The sequence below is a fragment of the Panicum virgatum genome, chromosome 6N, assembly GCF_016808335.1.
Source record: "Panicum virgatum strain AP13 chromosome 6N, P.virgatum_v5, whole genome shotgun sequence".
NCBI classification, from domain to species: Eukaryota; Viridiplantae; Streptophyta; class Magnoliopsida; order Poales; family Poaceae; genus Panicum; species Panicum virgatum.
This window is the reverse complement of record NC_053150.1, coordinates 16,350,703-16,368,251: the sequence shown is the minus strand read 5'-3', so window position 1 is coordinate 16,368,251 and position 17,549 is coordinate 16,350,703. Positions and strand designations below refer to the sequence as shown.

Genomic DNA, 17,549 nt, shown 5'->3' with positions numbered 1-17,549 from the left:
CGATGTCCCAATCAGACCCGACGGAAGGCTCGTGTCGATGTCCCAATCCGACCGGCCAACTTTGAGTGAGTACCGGTTGATGTCCCAATCCAACCGGTTGTTGTTTAGTTGTAGGTGTACTAGTTGTAGTTGTTCGGTTTTTGGGCCCGATTTACCTATAAACAGGGTCAATTATCTTCTCCTTATTAATGAACGCCGAACCGTAAGGTTCAGGATCTTTCGAAAAAAAACAGTGGTGTAGATGATTGGGGCACTGAGTTGGCGGCACTCATCCTCCTTCGTAAGGGTGGGAATGTGAAAATGGTTATCCGAATTTTTTGCATCCGTATCCGTATCCACACCTAATATAGATATCCGTATTCGATTGTAATGTGGTACTAAAGTGGATATATCCGAATTCGTTTTTCCTCATTTTTCTCTATCCGATTCTACATCCGTATTCGACAATATCCGCAACATCCGTATTCAAATAAGAATGAGCACATAGGAAACTATTAAAAATCATATATATAACTAATGATTAGTGATATATTAGTTTTAGTATTAATATAATGTATTTAGTGGAACTCATGAATAAATGACATGTGCTACTAGGTTTAATATTACTAATGATATATAAAGATAAAGTTTAACTAATTTCAATTTAATTAACTATATTTTGATATGGATAATCATATTGATTTTAATTTACATTGGTTTATCCACTTATTGATAAAATCGTAAATATACTTTATTCCATATATTCTTTATAACTATCTATATTTCCATTAAAATATTTATTCATTTGCATTTTATATTTTTATATTATTAACTATTTAAATATTTATGGATAAATATGTTGTGATGAGATGTCTTTTTCTTAACTACAATGGTTACATATTTTAATTCTTATTATATAATGACTTAGCAATATCTTCGAAATATATTTATAATGAATAAAACAAACGAATATAACTATGTTCCAAATCAAGTAAATATCCGAATTCATATCCGAATTCGAGACATCTATTTTGTATCGTATCCGATAACATTCAAATCCGTATCCATATCCGAGTTAAAATGTGGTAAAAAGTGCTATCCGAATCCGATTCCATGCGCATTCGATCCGATTCCATCCTTACTTCTTCGGGGGGGGGGCCACTCATCCACCTCGTGGGAGAGACCCTAAAGGCTAGAGTTTGCGTTCGGGCTGGGATGCATGGCGATTGCGCGTTCATGGCTCTAGCCGGGCAGTTTCGCTAGGTTGTCGGCTAGTGCGGGCATGGTAGGGGAGCCAGGCTTCGGAGGGTCCCAAACGTCGAGTCGTTGCGCGCATGCGGGCGAGGCAAGGCGACGTTTGGAGTAAGGGGAAAAGGGTATAGTGGGGCTGTCAGGTGGGGTCGGGCTATCAGCAGCTCGTGTGCGGGTGAGGTGGTGGTGGGATGGACCGAGCGCGAGCTGGGTCGATTACGGGCCGTGCGGGGTGGGCAACGCTTCGGGCCGGTGCTAGGCCAACCATTATTAGGAGGACCGTCCAAGGTGCGTGCAGGGCTTAGCGGGGCAGATCGACTTTTGGCTGATCAGCAAGCTATTGCTGGGTTGGGCTGTGCCGGTGGGGTAAGCAGGTGGGTTGCTGTTGAGCCGTGTAGGTTTAGCTGGGAGGTTTTAGGCTAGTTAGAATTAGGGTTTAGTTTCCATTTGAGATTAATTTGAGTTGCTTAACTCATATTAGTCTCCGCACAATTTCAAACAAAAACCATTCAAACAAATCTGTACCAAGGAAGATTCAATTAAATCCAAATAACTCAAAATATTCCTTAGATTATATGAGGGTTTATTTTCTAGGAATTTGCGAGAGGATGAAGACATCCTTATGTTTGATCCTAACTAGTTGTACTTTCACGATTTCTTATTGAAAATCTGCTTTTTTTGACTTAACATTCAGTACAAAAATACGGGATGTTACACTCCCGCACAAGTTCCACAGGGAAAGGTTGGTATCTATTTCGCTTTAGAAAAACATACGAGCTTGGCCTGAGCTTCTAAAAAACCTGACAAAACCATTCATATCCACTGAATAAAATAAATAGATGTTTAATTTGTAACCATATCAGGGGAACTTTCTTGAGCAAAGATAAAAAAGATTAGCTTCTTATTTCCTCATCCCATCCTTCTCTTGACCTCAAGCTGCATCGCCCATGAATGAATCAGAAAAAATCAAGCAAGAGGAAAGGGGATCTGAACCGCTGGTGTGAAGAGACCGTGGCCACGAAATCCAGGCTGGACGGGAGAGCTCCGTCCCCCAGCTTGAGGTCTGGGAGGAGCAGGGCCGGTGCCGAGGTCGGGGATGAGCAGCGCTGGTGCCGAGGTCGGGGACGAGTAGCGCCGGCCCAAGGTTAGGGAGGAGGATGCGGTGGCGTCGGGGCAGATCCACCCGAGGTCAGAGAAGGTGGCGCCGCCATGGATCCGGCGTGCAGTGAGGAGGATGGGGGCGGCGAGCAAGAGAGGAGTTGGGGTGCGGCGGAGGTCCTGTTGGGAGGGGGATGGGGCGGCGCGCGGCGAGGAGGATGGGGGCGGCGCTCAGCGAGGATGATGGGGGCGGCGCATGAGAGAGGGCTCGGGGCACCACGCGCGAGAAGAAATGGGGGTGGCGACGCTCCTGTGTTGGGCGGGTGCTGGGTCTCAGGCTGTGTGAGTTAGGGTTTGTACATGTGCATATATCCGGCCTGATGGGCTTGGTGGGCTTAGGGGCCAGCAATTTTACCAACGGACTATTCGACGTAGTATAAAGATTTGCCGACTGACCATTCGAGGGTAAATATATATACATTTACCGACGGATGGTTCCTCTGTGAAACAAGAATCACCGACGGACCATCCATTGGTTTGCTTTACCCACGGACTATCCATCGGTAATATTGCACTTTTACCGACAGACTCCCGTCGTTAATTCGGTGTTGTGGTGTAGTGCTCCCTTTCATCTGATCCTCCCTTACCACCTCATTCGGCGGGAACCACGCATCTGCCATAATCATGGCCATCGTATGTGTCTCAAGCGAATGCCTGACCTCCGACACTGTCGACTGGTTGTCATCCATGGCCCCGCCCGGCGGCACCATCACCACCTTGCCTTGCCGCCTGCCTCCACCGCCAGGCCGCCCGACTCCCAAAGCTCCCTCTAGACCTCGGAACACATAGGTAACCCTGGATCACCAAATCCCGAACCTCTAATCCCGAACCCAAATCCTAATAATGTCGGAGCACCGTCCATCGTTGGAGTTGCCGCGCTATTACCTTCTTCTCCTTCCCCTCTGTTTTTTCTGCTGTCCCCAATAAGAATGGGAGGGGCTCTCCCTTTAGCTTAAATCGAGGGGTCTCTCAATGTTGCTTTAGGGTAAAATTTTGCAGACATGGCGAGGAGAGTGAAAAAGGGATTTTCATAGGATGGGAGAGGAGTTTCATCTCCATAAGACTTACCTGACGCAGTTATCTAGTTCTCATCTTGGACATTGTGCCATAAAATTGTGCACAGAGATTGATATAACGAAAGTGATTATTAATGATCCCAATTCCCAATCAGCATACTTTCCCAAATACTACATATTATACCTTCGTTCCCTTTGCTATACTACGATGAGAAGTTTCCATCCATCTGATTTGTAGTAAAAGAGTTTCAGTTGTAGCCATACTTGCCATGAAATCCTATGGACTCCAAGTCGGATACGTCCATGGCAGTCGTCGATGCTACGGCCAAGATACTCGGTTCATATATACATGGGTTCTGCTCACCCATGGTCGAACTCATCACCAATCAATCAATAACGTCTACATACCTTCCCACGCCCGGCCTCCCAACCATCGACGCACCCGCCGTCGCTCCATCGATCGGACGGCCACCGACGATCGACTGCCGCCGGCCGGCCGCGCCATTACCGATTTGAGCGCCAGCATGGCCGGGAACCAGACGATCAAGAGGATTTTCGAGGTCCCTGCGTTCAACGCCGCCGATGGCACCCTTCGCAAATGGCCCTGCTTCCACCGGTCGCCGGTCTTCACCGCCGGCGGCTACGAGTGGTCGATCAGCTACTACCCCAAAAGCATCTACGACCGCTACAGCATCGACCTCTGCCTGCAGCTGGAGTCTGAGGGCGCCGAGGTGACGATATCGTCCAGCCTCGCCCTCCTCGACCCCATGCCTAGCCAGCCGCTGTCCACGCTGGTGGAGAATCGCCGCCGATGGAGCTCGATCAGGCCATCGCGAGTAGGAGCACGGTCACCCACTGGGTGCCAAAGAGCAAGCTGAGTGCCCCAGTGGGTGACCGAGACAGCCTTATTTTCGTTTGGGCCATCACCATCCTAACACAGACGCCAATGCCGGTGCCGGTGCCGGTGCCGGAGCCGGAGCTGATGCCGCTGCCGCTGTCGGAGCCGGAGCCGGAGTCGGAGCCGAAGATGGCGGCGATGCCCGAGGTCCCAGCGGAAGACATGGCGGCGCCGTCCCCAGTCCTAGCGACAAGGACAATGACAGATGTGGCGCCGGCAGGCAAGGTCCTGGTGACAGACGTGACATACTCGGTCGTAGGGTTTTCTCTACCGGCCGAGATTATCCGAAATTTTCGAAATCTCCCGTCTACCAGTGGGGCCCGGTAAATATTTTGCTGGTACCGTCCAAAATGTTCGGCATTTTGAAACTGTGCGCGATAAAAATTGGACCCAAATGTTGTGCGAGCCCGCCAAGCAATTGGAACCCAATAAAAACCCGTTCCTAACCCATTATGGTGCTGCTTGTTGTATTTTGGATTGTGCATTGATATTATGTAATATTTGGCACTATGGTGAACTTTGTAATATTTAGGACTGGACTATTTATATAAATATCATTGAATCGGTAGTTTATAGTATGTGTACATTTGCTTTTTTATCAAAAATGATATAGAACTGATGTACATGATTTTCTGAACAAAAAGAATATTTTTTTGTAAATTTTGTCCGAAAGTTTTTTCCTATCGCCGATAAATTTCCGATATATCCGATATTCTCGTTTACCGGTGACCACCGAGATTTTAAAAATACAGGTAGAGAAAACCTTGCTCGGTCGAGGGAGAGCTTTTCCACACCCACAAGGTTGTACTCGCCACACGGTCGCCGGTTTTCGAGGCGGAGCGTTCGGAGGGCCGACGTCGACGGCGGAGGCGAGCCAAGCTCCGGCGGCGGCCGTCGAGGTCGATGACATGAGGCCTGATGTGTTCAAGACCCTTCTGCACTATATGTACACGGACACCCTGCCGGCCACGGAGGGAGAAGCCGGTGATGACGAGGAGGCGAGGAGCCAGATGACGTGCCACCTGCTCGTCGCTGCGGACCGGTACGGCTTGGAGGGGCAAAAGCTCCTGTGCGAGGGGGAGCTCGCCAAGACCCTCGGCGAGGGTAACGTGGCAGAGATGCTGGCCTTCGCGGATGATCAGTACTGCAGCACGCTTAAGGACGCCTCCTTCGGGTTCATGGTGGCCTCGCCGGAGAGGATGGAGAGGGTGGTGGCGAGCTACGGATACCAGCAACTCCGCTTGAGACACCCCCTGATTTTGGTAGATGTGCTCGAGAAGTCGCTCATGTTTCGCAAAGCGTAGTACATAGGAATTATTGATAGGATCATAGGATTAGGGATTATAGGAGTCTCTTAATTTCTTTGAGAATTGAAATAAGCTCTACAGTTGTGATTTGAGTCGATTCCTTGGTACCCATGCATGTCAGTTTATTTGCTACCCAAAATACCGCTTGTGCCGTTGCAAGTTAGTTGTAGCAGGAAGCAGTCCCCCAGGTTTAGAGATGGCAATTTTACCCATGGGTGTGGGTACCCGACCCGATAGGTAAGGGTATGGGTATAGAATTTTATCCGCGGGTAGAATACGGGTAAAAATCCTTACCCGCGGGTAACCTATCGGGTACCCGAAATATGTAGAAGGCCCAATAAATTATATTGAAACGGTCCAGCTCACAAAAACCCTAGCTTCCACCACCCTGCTTGGCGCTTGCCTTATCCACCCGGGCACCCCTCCTGACTCCCGCTCCCCGCCGCCGTCCCCAGAATCCCCCGCTCCCTGCCGCCTCCCCCTAATCCCCACTCCCCGCCGCCTCCCCGGCTCCGCCCGGAGACCCCAATCCCACCTCCCGCCGCCACCAGAGCCGCCGCCAGACCTCATTGGGTTATTCCCAATCTAAAGAAATCCCTCAAAATCTACAACCTACAAACCCTAGTTGAGAAGTGAAGGACACACAAAGCATACACAGAAGGCTATCTATTTTACACAAATATATACAAACCCGCCCTGTGTACATGGTCCGGTTTCAAACCGGGCAACCCGTGTAACCAAACCATATGAAACCGCTCCTCGAGACCATGTACGGGTTGGTTTGAGTCCGGCTTGAACCGCGTAACCCGTGTCCATGACTTGCATTCGCACCCATCCACGCATGGCGCACCTACCCAGCGAAGAAACCATTCCATGGGAGCTCGAGCTAGCCCCATGCATAACCGTCTTAATTAGAGTTAATCTGACATGCAAGCTCGAGCTAGTCCCGTGGCCGCGTGGAGCAGCCGCCGACGTAGGGGACGACGCGCGCGAGGTAGTCAACGTAGAGTGCTTGGAAAGACGCCAAGGCGACAACATCGTTGATGGAAGGTGGAGCAGAACCTGACCCCTCCCTTTGGCTTGGCTCCTCCCATGGCATTCCAGATGACGGCGGCGATCTGTCCATCTGCCGGAGGAAGAAGAAGGCGTGGCCTTTCCTTTTTGGGCTGGTGGCTAGTTAAGATGGCCCATTTAGTTTAGTTTTTGGCCCACTGGCATGCTAAATGAAGAGCCCCTGGCGGCTTGACGCCCACATCCCATCCTCGATCCCTCTGCTCCGCACCTTCGCCAGACGCCCCGCCGGCCGGCCAGGAGCCACAAGCGAAACCCTAGCCGACGCCAGCCAGCCCCTCGTGGCCTCGCCCCACCCCTGCACCCCCTCCCTCCATGCTGTGCGCTCCACTCGCAGCTCCATGCTATGCGCTCGACCGCTCGCTGTGCCACCGGTGCTGGTCTGATTCATGGAGGAGGTGGTGGAAGAGCAAGTGGGCGGTAGCGGCCGCGTAGATTTGCTTCTGCTGGGCGCGCTTTAAACTAGTTGCCGGTTTAAACAGGAAACCGTCTAACCCATGGGTTCCTAAACCATCAAAGGAGCTCCCAATCGATCTGGGTTGGTTTATAACCAATAACCGGTGAAACCGGACCATGTACAGGCCGAATACAAGCCCCAATTATTTAGGGATGCGTCATGAGGATTGTGCATGGCTGGGCTAACCTTTTTCATGCTTCCGCGTTCACCCACACACCTTACTGACTGCAGAAAAAATAAGGGTTCGACCATGGTCTCGAGTTCAGCAAAATTAAATCTAACAAAATCCAAATCACGAGCAGAGATCCAGCTGCTCCAGCGGCTTGACCCAACTATTCCTGTGACTTGCTCTGCTGATCTCTGCGAAAATCACCTGGGGATGAGCATGAGTGCCCTCCCTGCCCCACGAGCATCTCTAAAATCAATACCACACAAAAAGCCCCAAGTCAAAACCTCAATTAGAAAACAGGGAAGCATGGGATTTCAATGTGCGCGGAAACAGGGTAGAGGGAGAGAACACACCTTGTGCTGATCTGTGCTTCCACACCTCCCCCTGATGGCCACCGCTGAACCCCCTCGCTGATGTGATGAATTGCACAAAAAACAGAGCACATCAGAAAACAGACGGAAAAATGACGAGGGGGGATTTTTGGGTGGGCGTTGGTGGAGGAAATCACTAACTTCGTTGGAGATGCTGTAGATGACCACCAGATCAAGCTAAGGTGCCGATGTGTGGGTGATGCAAGAAGTTGGAGGGGAAATCGCCAGTCAATAAGAGCAGGATTGAGGAGGGAAAGAGACACTAACCCTACCCAAATTCTCTCTCTCATCTTTGGGGCATCATCATCATAGGCACACATTGTGGAGGGCTTATAATACCATCCCCGTCCGTGCTGGGCCTTATAATACCATCCCCGTCCGTGCTCAATTGAATCTTGAACAAAAAAACATAGGAGTAGAGAGCCCTGAATTTGATGGGCTGTTGAGTGCTAATCTCTAGCGAAATAAAATCTCAACAGATAAGTAAGGGTTTTGGTTCTTGCCTGAAAAATAAGGTTGCACTAATACTGAAGTTTATTGCTTTGGGGTGTCATACCACTAGCTGAATGAAATTTCATAGCAATGATCAAAATGAAACTTCGGAGTCATGTGCTGTTGGTTTTCTATAATGAACTATTTGTACAGTTCCAAAGCAAAATGAGGAGGAAATCTCCCAACATGGAAAAGTGTACTATCAGTTTTTTTTTTAGGAGAGGGGTGTCCCACCTAATTTCATAGATGGAACTTCTTGCAAGCTTAATAAAACATAAGGTTCTGTAGATATACAACCAAAGCTGACACAACACACCCAAGAAGGAAGATGATACAACATACACCACATAGATAGGCCAAGGGTTACTCCTCCAAAAGTAGAGGTATGTCACAAATCACTGAACAATAACACCTCCGAATAGCTATACACCAGCGATCTCCATTCCATAGGTGGCCGTAAAGCTCAAAGTCGAACCCAATAGACGATGGCCGTGACTTGCATTGGCTATGGAGCATAATTGGGATCTAAATGCCGATATGCTTGCAGGAGAAATCAATCACAAGATACAGAAGCACCAAAACATAATTATTTTTAATCACAACATACTTAAACTAAACTAGAATATTACTCAATAGTGTGCTAATCACCATATGCTACTGCACACTACTCATGATGAATGAAGCATGTATTTTTAATCACATCCTCAAGACAGGAGCTCAGCATTCATAATCAATGGATCCAATATTTGCTAAAGATAAACATGCTTCAGTGCCCCAAATACCTTTGCTAGTAACATCTCCACCAGGCTGTGGAAAGGATTGTGCATAAAATTCATTTAAAAAAATAGCACAGATAGTCAAAATAGAAACATATCAGCAATATGTCAAATAGAATCAGGTACTAGCCTCAATCAGTAGCTTCATGCGCATCAATGAATGGTTGAGAAGAGCACCCAACAGTGGAGCTCCTATTATAGTGTAGGACACATACTAAGTTCAAGTTGACATCCAAATTCTTTTAAAAGAGAAGTTCAATACCTTAACGGCCTTGCTGCAGCGCAGCGAGGGAGGAGCCCGACGTCAGGGCACCTAAGAGCTGAGGGAGTAGCTTAGCTTGGGGTGGTGGGGATCCAGCTGGAGGCAGGGAGACGGAGGTGAGGATGAGCTCCAATGGCGGATGCGGCGGTGAGCTGGAGCTCCAAGGGGATGGGGAAGGAGGAGGGGAGGGGAGGGGAGGCGCTCACTGGCGGGAGACATCCACCCCACCGCACGCCGCTGCGACGGCCGTTGACCTACGACGTCATCGTCGGGGAGGCTGAGGGAGGTTCGAGGGGGAGGCGATGGGTGAGGTAAGCGGATGAGCGGAAGAGGGGCACCGTGGTCGAGGCGGCGGAGAGAGCCCACCGAAGGCACAGGCGGAGCTCGAGAGCCATGGTGGGTGGGTGGATAGGGTTTTGTCGGCAGCCAAGAGGGACTCTAGAGGGTCGGTGGCTAGGGTTTTGTCGGCGGCCAAGAGGGACTCTAGAGGGGGAGAGTGGCTAGGGTTTGTTGGTGGCCAAGAGGGACTCTGGAGGGAGAGAGATAATAGAGAAACGGAGAGATTAGCGGACGCGAGAGGTTCAATTAGTTTGCATAAAATGTTGAGATCCGAACCTACCCTACAAAGGAGACAAGTTTTTTCAACAGCGTGTCTCCATTTGTGCCCCATAAAGGAGATGTGTGTTCAGTACACTACTACAAAAAGCACTAACAGAGGCCTTTAGAAAACCCCTCTGAGATGAGCAAAAAAAAAATGACCGCCTCTGTTAATGCTGGGCACTAGCCGAGGTGGTCATTTTGTATTACCGAGGCGGTCAAGAAAACCATCTCGCAAAACAAATTGATCGAGACAGTCAAAATTAAGATGACGGCCTCGGTTAATCGTTCAATTTTCGGAGGCGGTTATTTGTAAGAAGCCCGCCTCAGTTAAAAGACCAAGCCCACTCAAGCCCAACTCGGCTCGATAGATGGCTCCAAGTACATATGCTACAATTAGGGTTTCTTCATCACTCACCTCCCCATCCCTCCCTCCCAACCGCTCGGAGGCCTCCCTCCCCCTCTCCTCCCTTCCCACTCTCTCCGATGGCGGGTGGCGGAACGGACGTGGTGGCGGCGGCGGGACGGTGGTGGCGTGTGATGGGCTCGGCGGGCCCGATGGGCTTTTCCATTTTTTTAAATTTGATTAACAGAGGTAGGCGGACAACCGCCTTTGAAAATGTGTCATTTATAGTGATGTTTTCTCAGAGGCAGTTGGGTTTGCCCGCCTCTGAAAATCATTTTCAACCGCCTCAGAGACGATTATTGTAGTAGTGGTACTCGCGTCTCCTATGAATGACAAACTTATTGGAGATGTGGGTTTATAGTACGTGTCTCCCGTGCAGTACATAGGAGATGCGGGTTATTTATGGGAGTTTTCGACAGACTCATAGGTGACGCAGGTTGTTAACACGTGTTTCCAATGAGTCATAGAGACACGTCTAGAAACTAGAAACTGTATCTCCTATGATGATATCTTCTTTGACAACTTCTTACATAGTTAATATAATATCTATAGCAATAATATTATAATCTAACACAAATCCAATATAACTTCTGTAAGACAAATACATTATACAAGATTAATTGTAGGTCAAAAGTTTTGAAAACGTGGGATGCTATAGGTAGCATTAGGTATGGGCGTGATGGTACCTGCAAACAAAAAGGTTTGGGCGTGATGGTAATTGGTCAACCCTAATTAATAGGAGGCTAACTACGTATGCATCATCATCTGTCCACTCGAACTGTTGTTTAAGTACTCCATCTATTTTTATTTATATATCGTGTCAGGTGGGTCCTAAGTCAAACTTAGCCAATTTGGCAAAATTTATAGAAAAAATAATAACATTTACAATAACAAATTTGTTTCACTAAATCCATCATAAGAATAGTTATTGCTATATTTTTCTAAAATTTAGTGGAAGTTAGCTAACTTTGAATTAGGGTAAACCTAATATGACATGTAAATAAAAGTAGAGGGAGTAATTGTTTAATAATACATGACCACACTAAATTATTGGGCATGTAAACCAATCTTTTCGTGCAAACCGTGCAAACTCCAATTTGGGCCACCGGATCAACATCGAAGGGTATGAGGGGATCGTGTAATTTTACAATTAACTGCCTGCTCTTGGATTGGGTAATCACACTTTTGCAAATCCCCCCTCCAACTCTGCCGACGCCCCCTTTGGATGTTGATCCGGTGGTCAAGATTGGAGTTTGCACGGTTTGTATCTGATATGTTCTCTCTACTTATAGCCGTTTGTGATTGGAAATCACGCTATTTATTTGGCTCTCTAGATCCTCGGTAAATAAGAATGCATTGGATAAAAAAGGCATCTGCTAAATATATCATTGGCTGCATAACCTGTCTATACATTGTTTTAGTTAGATGTACTCAGTACGCTAAAAAATATTTTTTAGAATAAAATTTGAATGCTAAATAAAAATAATTTATTTTATTGAACGGAGGGATCGGAGTAACTACGATTCGGATTTGGGACACGTTGTTGGTCAGCACCCATCCATCAGTAATTGTTTGCCGAGGATATAATGTGCAGGCCGTAGCCTGGAGAGAGCGGCGTACAGTCGCGAGCCACAACCATGGAGCTGCTGCTGCGGGACAGCCTCCCTCGGGTCTCCCTTGCTGTGTCTGCCGCCGCGCTGTACGCGCGCGCCGTGTCCTCACTCGTAAGGCCCGGCCTCCGGCGTCTCGCCATGCTGCTCCCGGTGGTCGTCTTCTTCATCGCGGCTCCCTTGGGCTTCTCTTCCGCCGTCGTCCGCTGCGTCGCCGGCCTGTACCTGGCGTGGCTGGGCACGTTTAAGGTCGCCCTCCTGGCCCTGGGTCGCGGGCCGCTGGACCCCGGCCTCCCCGTGCTCCGGTTCCTCTTCGCCGCAGCCCTCCCTATCGAGCTCATTCATCCTGACGAAGAACGACCCGAAGCGGCCGAGTCGGCGTCTCTCGCTTCTTACACGTTCAAGGTCGCCACCACAGCCGCCATCGTCCATCTCCACCAGTACTCTAAAAAGATGCACCCCAGCATGCGCCTTCTTCTGTACGGATTTAACATCTGGTGCACCATGGAGCTCCTGTTCGCCTCCATCGCGGCCGCCTGCCGCGCGCTGGGCATGGAGGTGAAGCCGGCGTTCGACAGGCCGAACCTCGCTACGTCGCTGCGCGACTTCTGGGGCCGCCGGTGGAACCTCGCCGTGTCGGCCATCCTCCGGGCGTCGGTGTACGACCCCCTGCGCGCACGGGCCGGAAAGGAGGCGGGCATCCTGGCCACGTTCCTCGTGTCGGGGCTAATGCACGAGGCTCTCGTGTGCTACCTCACCCTGCGGCGCTCCACCGGAGAGATGACCGCGTTTTTCCTGCTCCACGGCATGTGCCGCGTGGCAGAGGAGCGGTGCGTGCGGCGGTGGACGGCGAGGGGGTGGCCGCCGCCGCCACGGCCCGTGGCCACGTTTCTTGTATGGATGTTCCTGACGGCCCAATCGTTCTGGCTGATCTTGCCAACGGTTTACCGGGGGATGGAAGAAGGCCGGAGATGCTACCACTGTTGGAGAAACGCTTATCGGTACCAGCACGTTAGTGCCGGTCACAAAGGAGCCGGCACTAACGTGTATCTACAGTACACCACAGTCACTTTAGTACCGGCTATTCTCTACAGCCGGCACTAAAGTGTCACCCCCAACGGTCAGTAGCTTGCACCCTAACGGTCAGAGCCAATTTAGTGCCGGCTGGAGCCTCCAGCCGGCACTAACTTGGCACGGTGCAGGTTAGTGCCGGCTTAAGGGTCCAGCCGGCACTAACTGTCTACAGATTTGTGCCAGCTGAATTCACTAACCGGCACTAAGTTGCCCCGTATATACTGCCCCCTCCTTCTTCCCCAGCCCGACCCATCCATTTGGCCGAGCTTCTCCTCTCAACCATGGCGTGTTAGAGGGGAGGTGCTGCCCATTTTCTCCAAAATTTGTGAGGATTTCGCCCATCCAAGTGCATTAAAGGTTAGCAGCTTCTTCCACTCTTCTTTCACAGTGTTTATTCTTTTGTTTCATGCTTTCTAGGTAAAGAAAATAGTGATTTTAAGGTTGAGGAACAATGAGCATAATTTTTCAATTTGTTCATTAATTTGAACAAAATAGAATTGATTTATTGTTTTTTAGAGAAGGATTACTATATAGTTTGAGTATGACACATTTAGATTATTTTTTTGAATTATTTCATGGGGACATGTCTATATGTTATTATGCAAAATTTTAAGGATGAGGGAAAATGAACATGATTTATCAATTTGTTCATTAATTTGAGCAAGGTAGAATTATTTGTTGTTTTTTAGAGAAAGTTAACTATATAGTTTGACTATCACATATTTAGAATGATTTTTTTGAATTATTTCATGGTGACATGTGTATATGTTATTGTGTCAATTTATTTTGCTATTTACTTTAGGTTTACTAGATAGGTGGCCTATGACACATTTACAATTTGTTTTCGAAATACTTCATAGTAACTTGTTTTGATATATGTAGAATTGATTTTTGTTTTTATACGGTAATTAATTACAGATGGACCGGCAATGGATGCACGGCAGCCGGAGCACCTCGGCGTGGATTCAGGGTTTAGATTCTTTTCTCAAGGCGGCAATGGCAAATAGGTCGCCAAAGGGTTTAATGTGTTGTCCATGCAGTATTTGTGAAAATAAAAAGGAATTCCGGAAAAGAGATACTCTATGGAATCACCTGGCCTTGAATGGATTCATGAGTAACTATACCCTTTGGACCAAGCACGGCGAAGTTGGAGTTATGATGGAAGATAATGAAGAAAATGCCGATGATGATAACAACCTTCCAGATTGGGCATGGGTTCATGAAGCAGGTGGTTTCAAGAAGAACCAATGGACGAGGGTGAAGCAAATATTGCACAAGAGGAGCCACCTGACGAGCTAGGTCAGGCGTTACTTGATGCACAGAAAGACAGTGAGACTGTGAAGGAGGCATTAAAGTTCGAGAAGATGTTGGAGGATCACAAAAGGCCGTTCCCTAGTTGCATACTTTAGGTTTACTAGATAGGTGGCCTATGACACATTTACAATTTGTTTTCGAAATACTTCATAGTAACTTGTTTTGATATATGTAGAATTGATTTTTGTTTTTATACGGTAATTAATTACAGATGGACCGGCAATGGATGCACGGCAGCCGGAGCACCTCGGCGTGGATTCAGGGTTTAGATTCTTTCTCAAGGCGGCAATGGCAAATAGGTCGCCAAAGGGTTTAATGTGTTGTCCTGCAGTATTTGTGAAAATAAAAAGGAATTCCGGAAAAGAGATACTCTATGGAATCACCTGGCCTGAATGGATTCATGAGTAACTATACCCTTTGGACCAAGCACGGCGAAGTTGGAGTTATGATGGAAGATAATGAAGAAAATGCCGATGATGATAACAACCTTCCAGATTGGGCATGGGTTCATGAAGCAGGTGGTTTCAAGAAGAACCAATGGACGGGGTGAAGCAAATGTTGCACAAGAGGAGCCACCTGACGAGCTAGGTCAGGCGTTACTTGATGCACAGAAAGACAGTGAGACTGTGAAGGAGGCATTAAAGTTCGAGAAGATGTTGGAGGATCACAAAAGGCCGTTGTTCCCTAGTTGCAAACCGGCACAAAAGAAGTTGGGTACCACGCTGGAGATGCTGAAATGGAAGGCAACTAATGGTGTCACCGATAAGGGATTTGGTGAGCTATTAAAGATTGTAAAGAACATGCTTTCTGAGGGTAATGAACTGCCGTCAATAACATACGAAGCTAAAAAGATGGTTTGCCCTCTTGGATTGGACGTGCAGAAGATTCACGCATGTCCTAACGACTGCATCCTGTATCGCGGTGAATACGAGAACTTGGAAGCTTGTCCTGTTTGCAGCGCATTGCGGTATAAGATTAGGCGAGATGATCCAGGTGATGTTGATGGGCAGCCGGTAAAGAAGAGAGTTCCCGCAAAGTTGGTGTGGTACTTCCCTATAATACCACGTCTGAAGCGCTTTTTCAAAAACAAGGATAATGCTAAGTTGATGCGGTGGCACAAAGAAGACCGTAAGGAGGATCACATGATCAGACACCCAGCAGATGGGTCCCAGTGGAGAAATCTTAACCGAGAGTATCCTCAATTTGACAACGACCCAAGGAATATAAGATTTTCTCTAAGTACTGATGGAATGAATCCGTACGGTGAGTTTGGCAACACTCATAGTACATGGCCTGTGACCCTATGTATGTTCAACCTTCCTCCTTGGTTGTGCCTGAAGCGTAAGTTCATCATGATGCCGGTGCTTATAGAAGGGCCAAAAGAACCTGGCAACGACATTGATGTGTTCCTGCAACCCTTGATGGATGATCTATTACTACTCTGGAAAGAAGAAGGTGTATGTGTGTGGGATGAGTATAAACAGGAGTCCTTCAACCTCCGAACTTTGCTTTTTGTATGCATCAATGATTGGCCTGCACTTGCAAAACTTTCGGGACAGTCGAACATGGGATACATGGCCTGCACCCACTGTTATGATGAGATCGATAGCATTTATTTGAAACACTGTAAGAAGTGCGTATACATGGGCCATCATCGATTTCTTCCTACCGATCACCCCCTAAGAACCGAAGGGAAGCATTTCAAAGGAGAGCCCGAAACTCGTCCTAAGCCTCTATTCCGTAATGGAAAGCGTGTGTTCTCGATGATCAAGGATGTGAATGTAGTATTTGGAAAGGGTCCCGGTAGCCAACCTGTTCCCAAGGATGACCAGGGACATGTTCCAATGTGGAAGAAGAAGTCTATATTGTGGAACCTACCTTATTGGCAAGTCTTACATGTTCGCAACGCAATTGATGTGATGCATCTGTCGAAGAATCTTTGCGTGAACCTACTAGGCTTTCTGGGAGTGTATGGTAAGTCAAAAGACACATTGGAAGCAAGACGCGACATGCAACAGCTAGCTGGACGACAAGGCTTGCAACCCGAGAAGAGAGACAAAGGATGCCACTATTTAAAACCTGCCAGCTATAATCTGAGCAAAGAGGAGAATGAAAGTATGTTCGATTGCTTGAACAGTATCAAGGTCCTGTCTGGGTACTCCTCAAATATACAGGGCATAATAAATGTGAAAGAGAAGAAAATCCAAAACTTGAAGTCACATGACTGCCACGTCCTGATGACACAACTACTTCCGGTTATACTGAGGGGTGTTCTACCGGAAGATGTGAGATTGGCAGTTGTAAAGCTTTGTGCGTTCATGAATGAAATTTCGCAAAAAGCAATTAATCCAAATAATCTAATAAAGCTGCAGAAAGACATTGTCGAATGTCTTGTCAGCTTCGAGATGGTCTTCCCACCTTCCTTCTTCAATATTATGACACACCTTCTAGTTCATATTGTGACAGAAATAACTATCCTGGGTCCTGTTTTTCTACACTATATGTTCCCTTTCGAGAGGTTCATGGCCGTATTGAAGAAGTACATGCGCAAACGTTCTCGCCCAGAAGGATGCATTGCTAAGGGCTATGGAACAGAGGAGGTCATTGAGTTTTGCGTTGACTATCTTCCTGATCTCAATCCGATTGGGCTCCCCGTGTCACACCATGAGGGGCGACTAAAGGGAAAAGGCACACAAGGAAAGAAATGTAATATGAACATCTCTTGTAGTGAATTCAGCCAAGCAAACTTCACGGTTCTTCAGAATTCATCCAAGGTGGCTCCCTATATTGATGAGCACATGAATATTATACGGTCCGAAAATCCACAGAAGAATTTTGCTTGGATTACACGCCAACATATAAAAACTTTTGATGGCTGGTTCAGACGAAAATTATTGGGCAACAACACAGTAGATCAAGAACTTCAATGGCTGGCCAGGGGACCATCAATAACCGTCCAGCAATACCAAGGGTACGAAATCAATGGGTATACATTTTACACGAGAGCTCAAGATAAAAAAAAGCACCAACCAAAAAAGTGGTGTCCATATGTGTATAGTAAACAGTAATGCAGAAAAGAACAACTACTATGGTGTCATAGTGGAGATATGGGAACTTGAATATGGACCCATAGTTGTCCCTCTGTTTCGTTGCGAATGGGTGGCTGGAGGAGGCATAACGAAGGACCGGTATGGGATGACCATAGTCGATTTTAAAAAGATTGGATATAAAGATGAGCCATTCGTTCTAGCCAAGGATGTGACACAAGTGTTCTATGTGAAGGACATGTCGAGCAAACCGAAGAAAAAGTCGGATAAGATGTCTCAAGCAGACAAGGCTGG

At 47.7% G+C, this 17,549-nt stretch overlaps 2 protein-coding genes across 2 annotated transcripts; both read left to right on the top strand.

The window, feature by feature from the left end:
* Window positions 1–5,210: 5,210 nt before the first annotated feature.
* LOC120677969 (BTB/POZ and MATH domain-containing protein 1-like) lies at window positions 5,211–5,606 on the top strand. Its single transcript, XM_039959146.1, has one exon. It carries the CDS (start codon window positions 5,211–5,213, stop codon window positions 5,604–5,606), a length of 396 nt encoding a protein of 131 aa, XP_039815080.1.
* A 6,221-nt stretch (window positions 5,607–11,827) lies between these two features.
* On the top strand, window positions 11,828–13,376 carry LOC120679371 (probable long-chain-alcohol O-fatty-acyltransferase 4). The gene has a single exon (XM_039960949.1). It carries the CDS (start codon window positions 11,848–11,850, stop codon window positions 12,922–12,924), a length of 1,077 nt encoding a protein of 358 aa, XP_039816883.1. The 5' UTR covers window positions 11,828–11,847; the 3' UTR covers window positions 12,925–13,376.
* The last annotated feature ends 4,173 nt before the right edge of the window (window positions 13,377–17,549 follow it).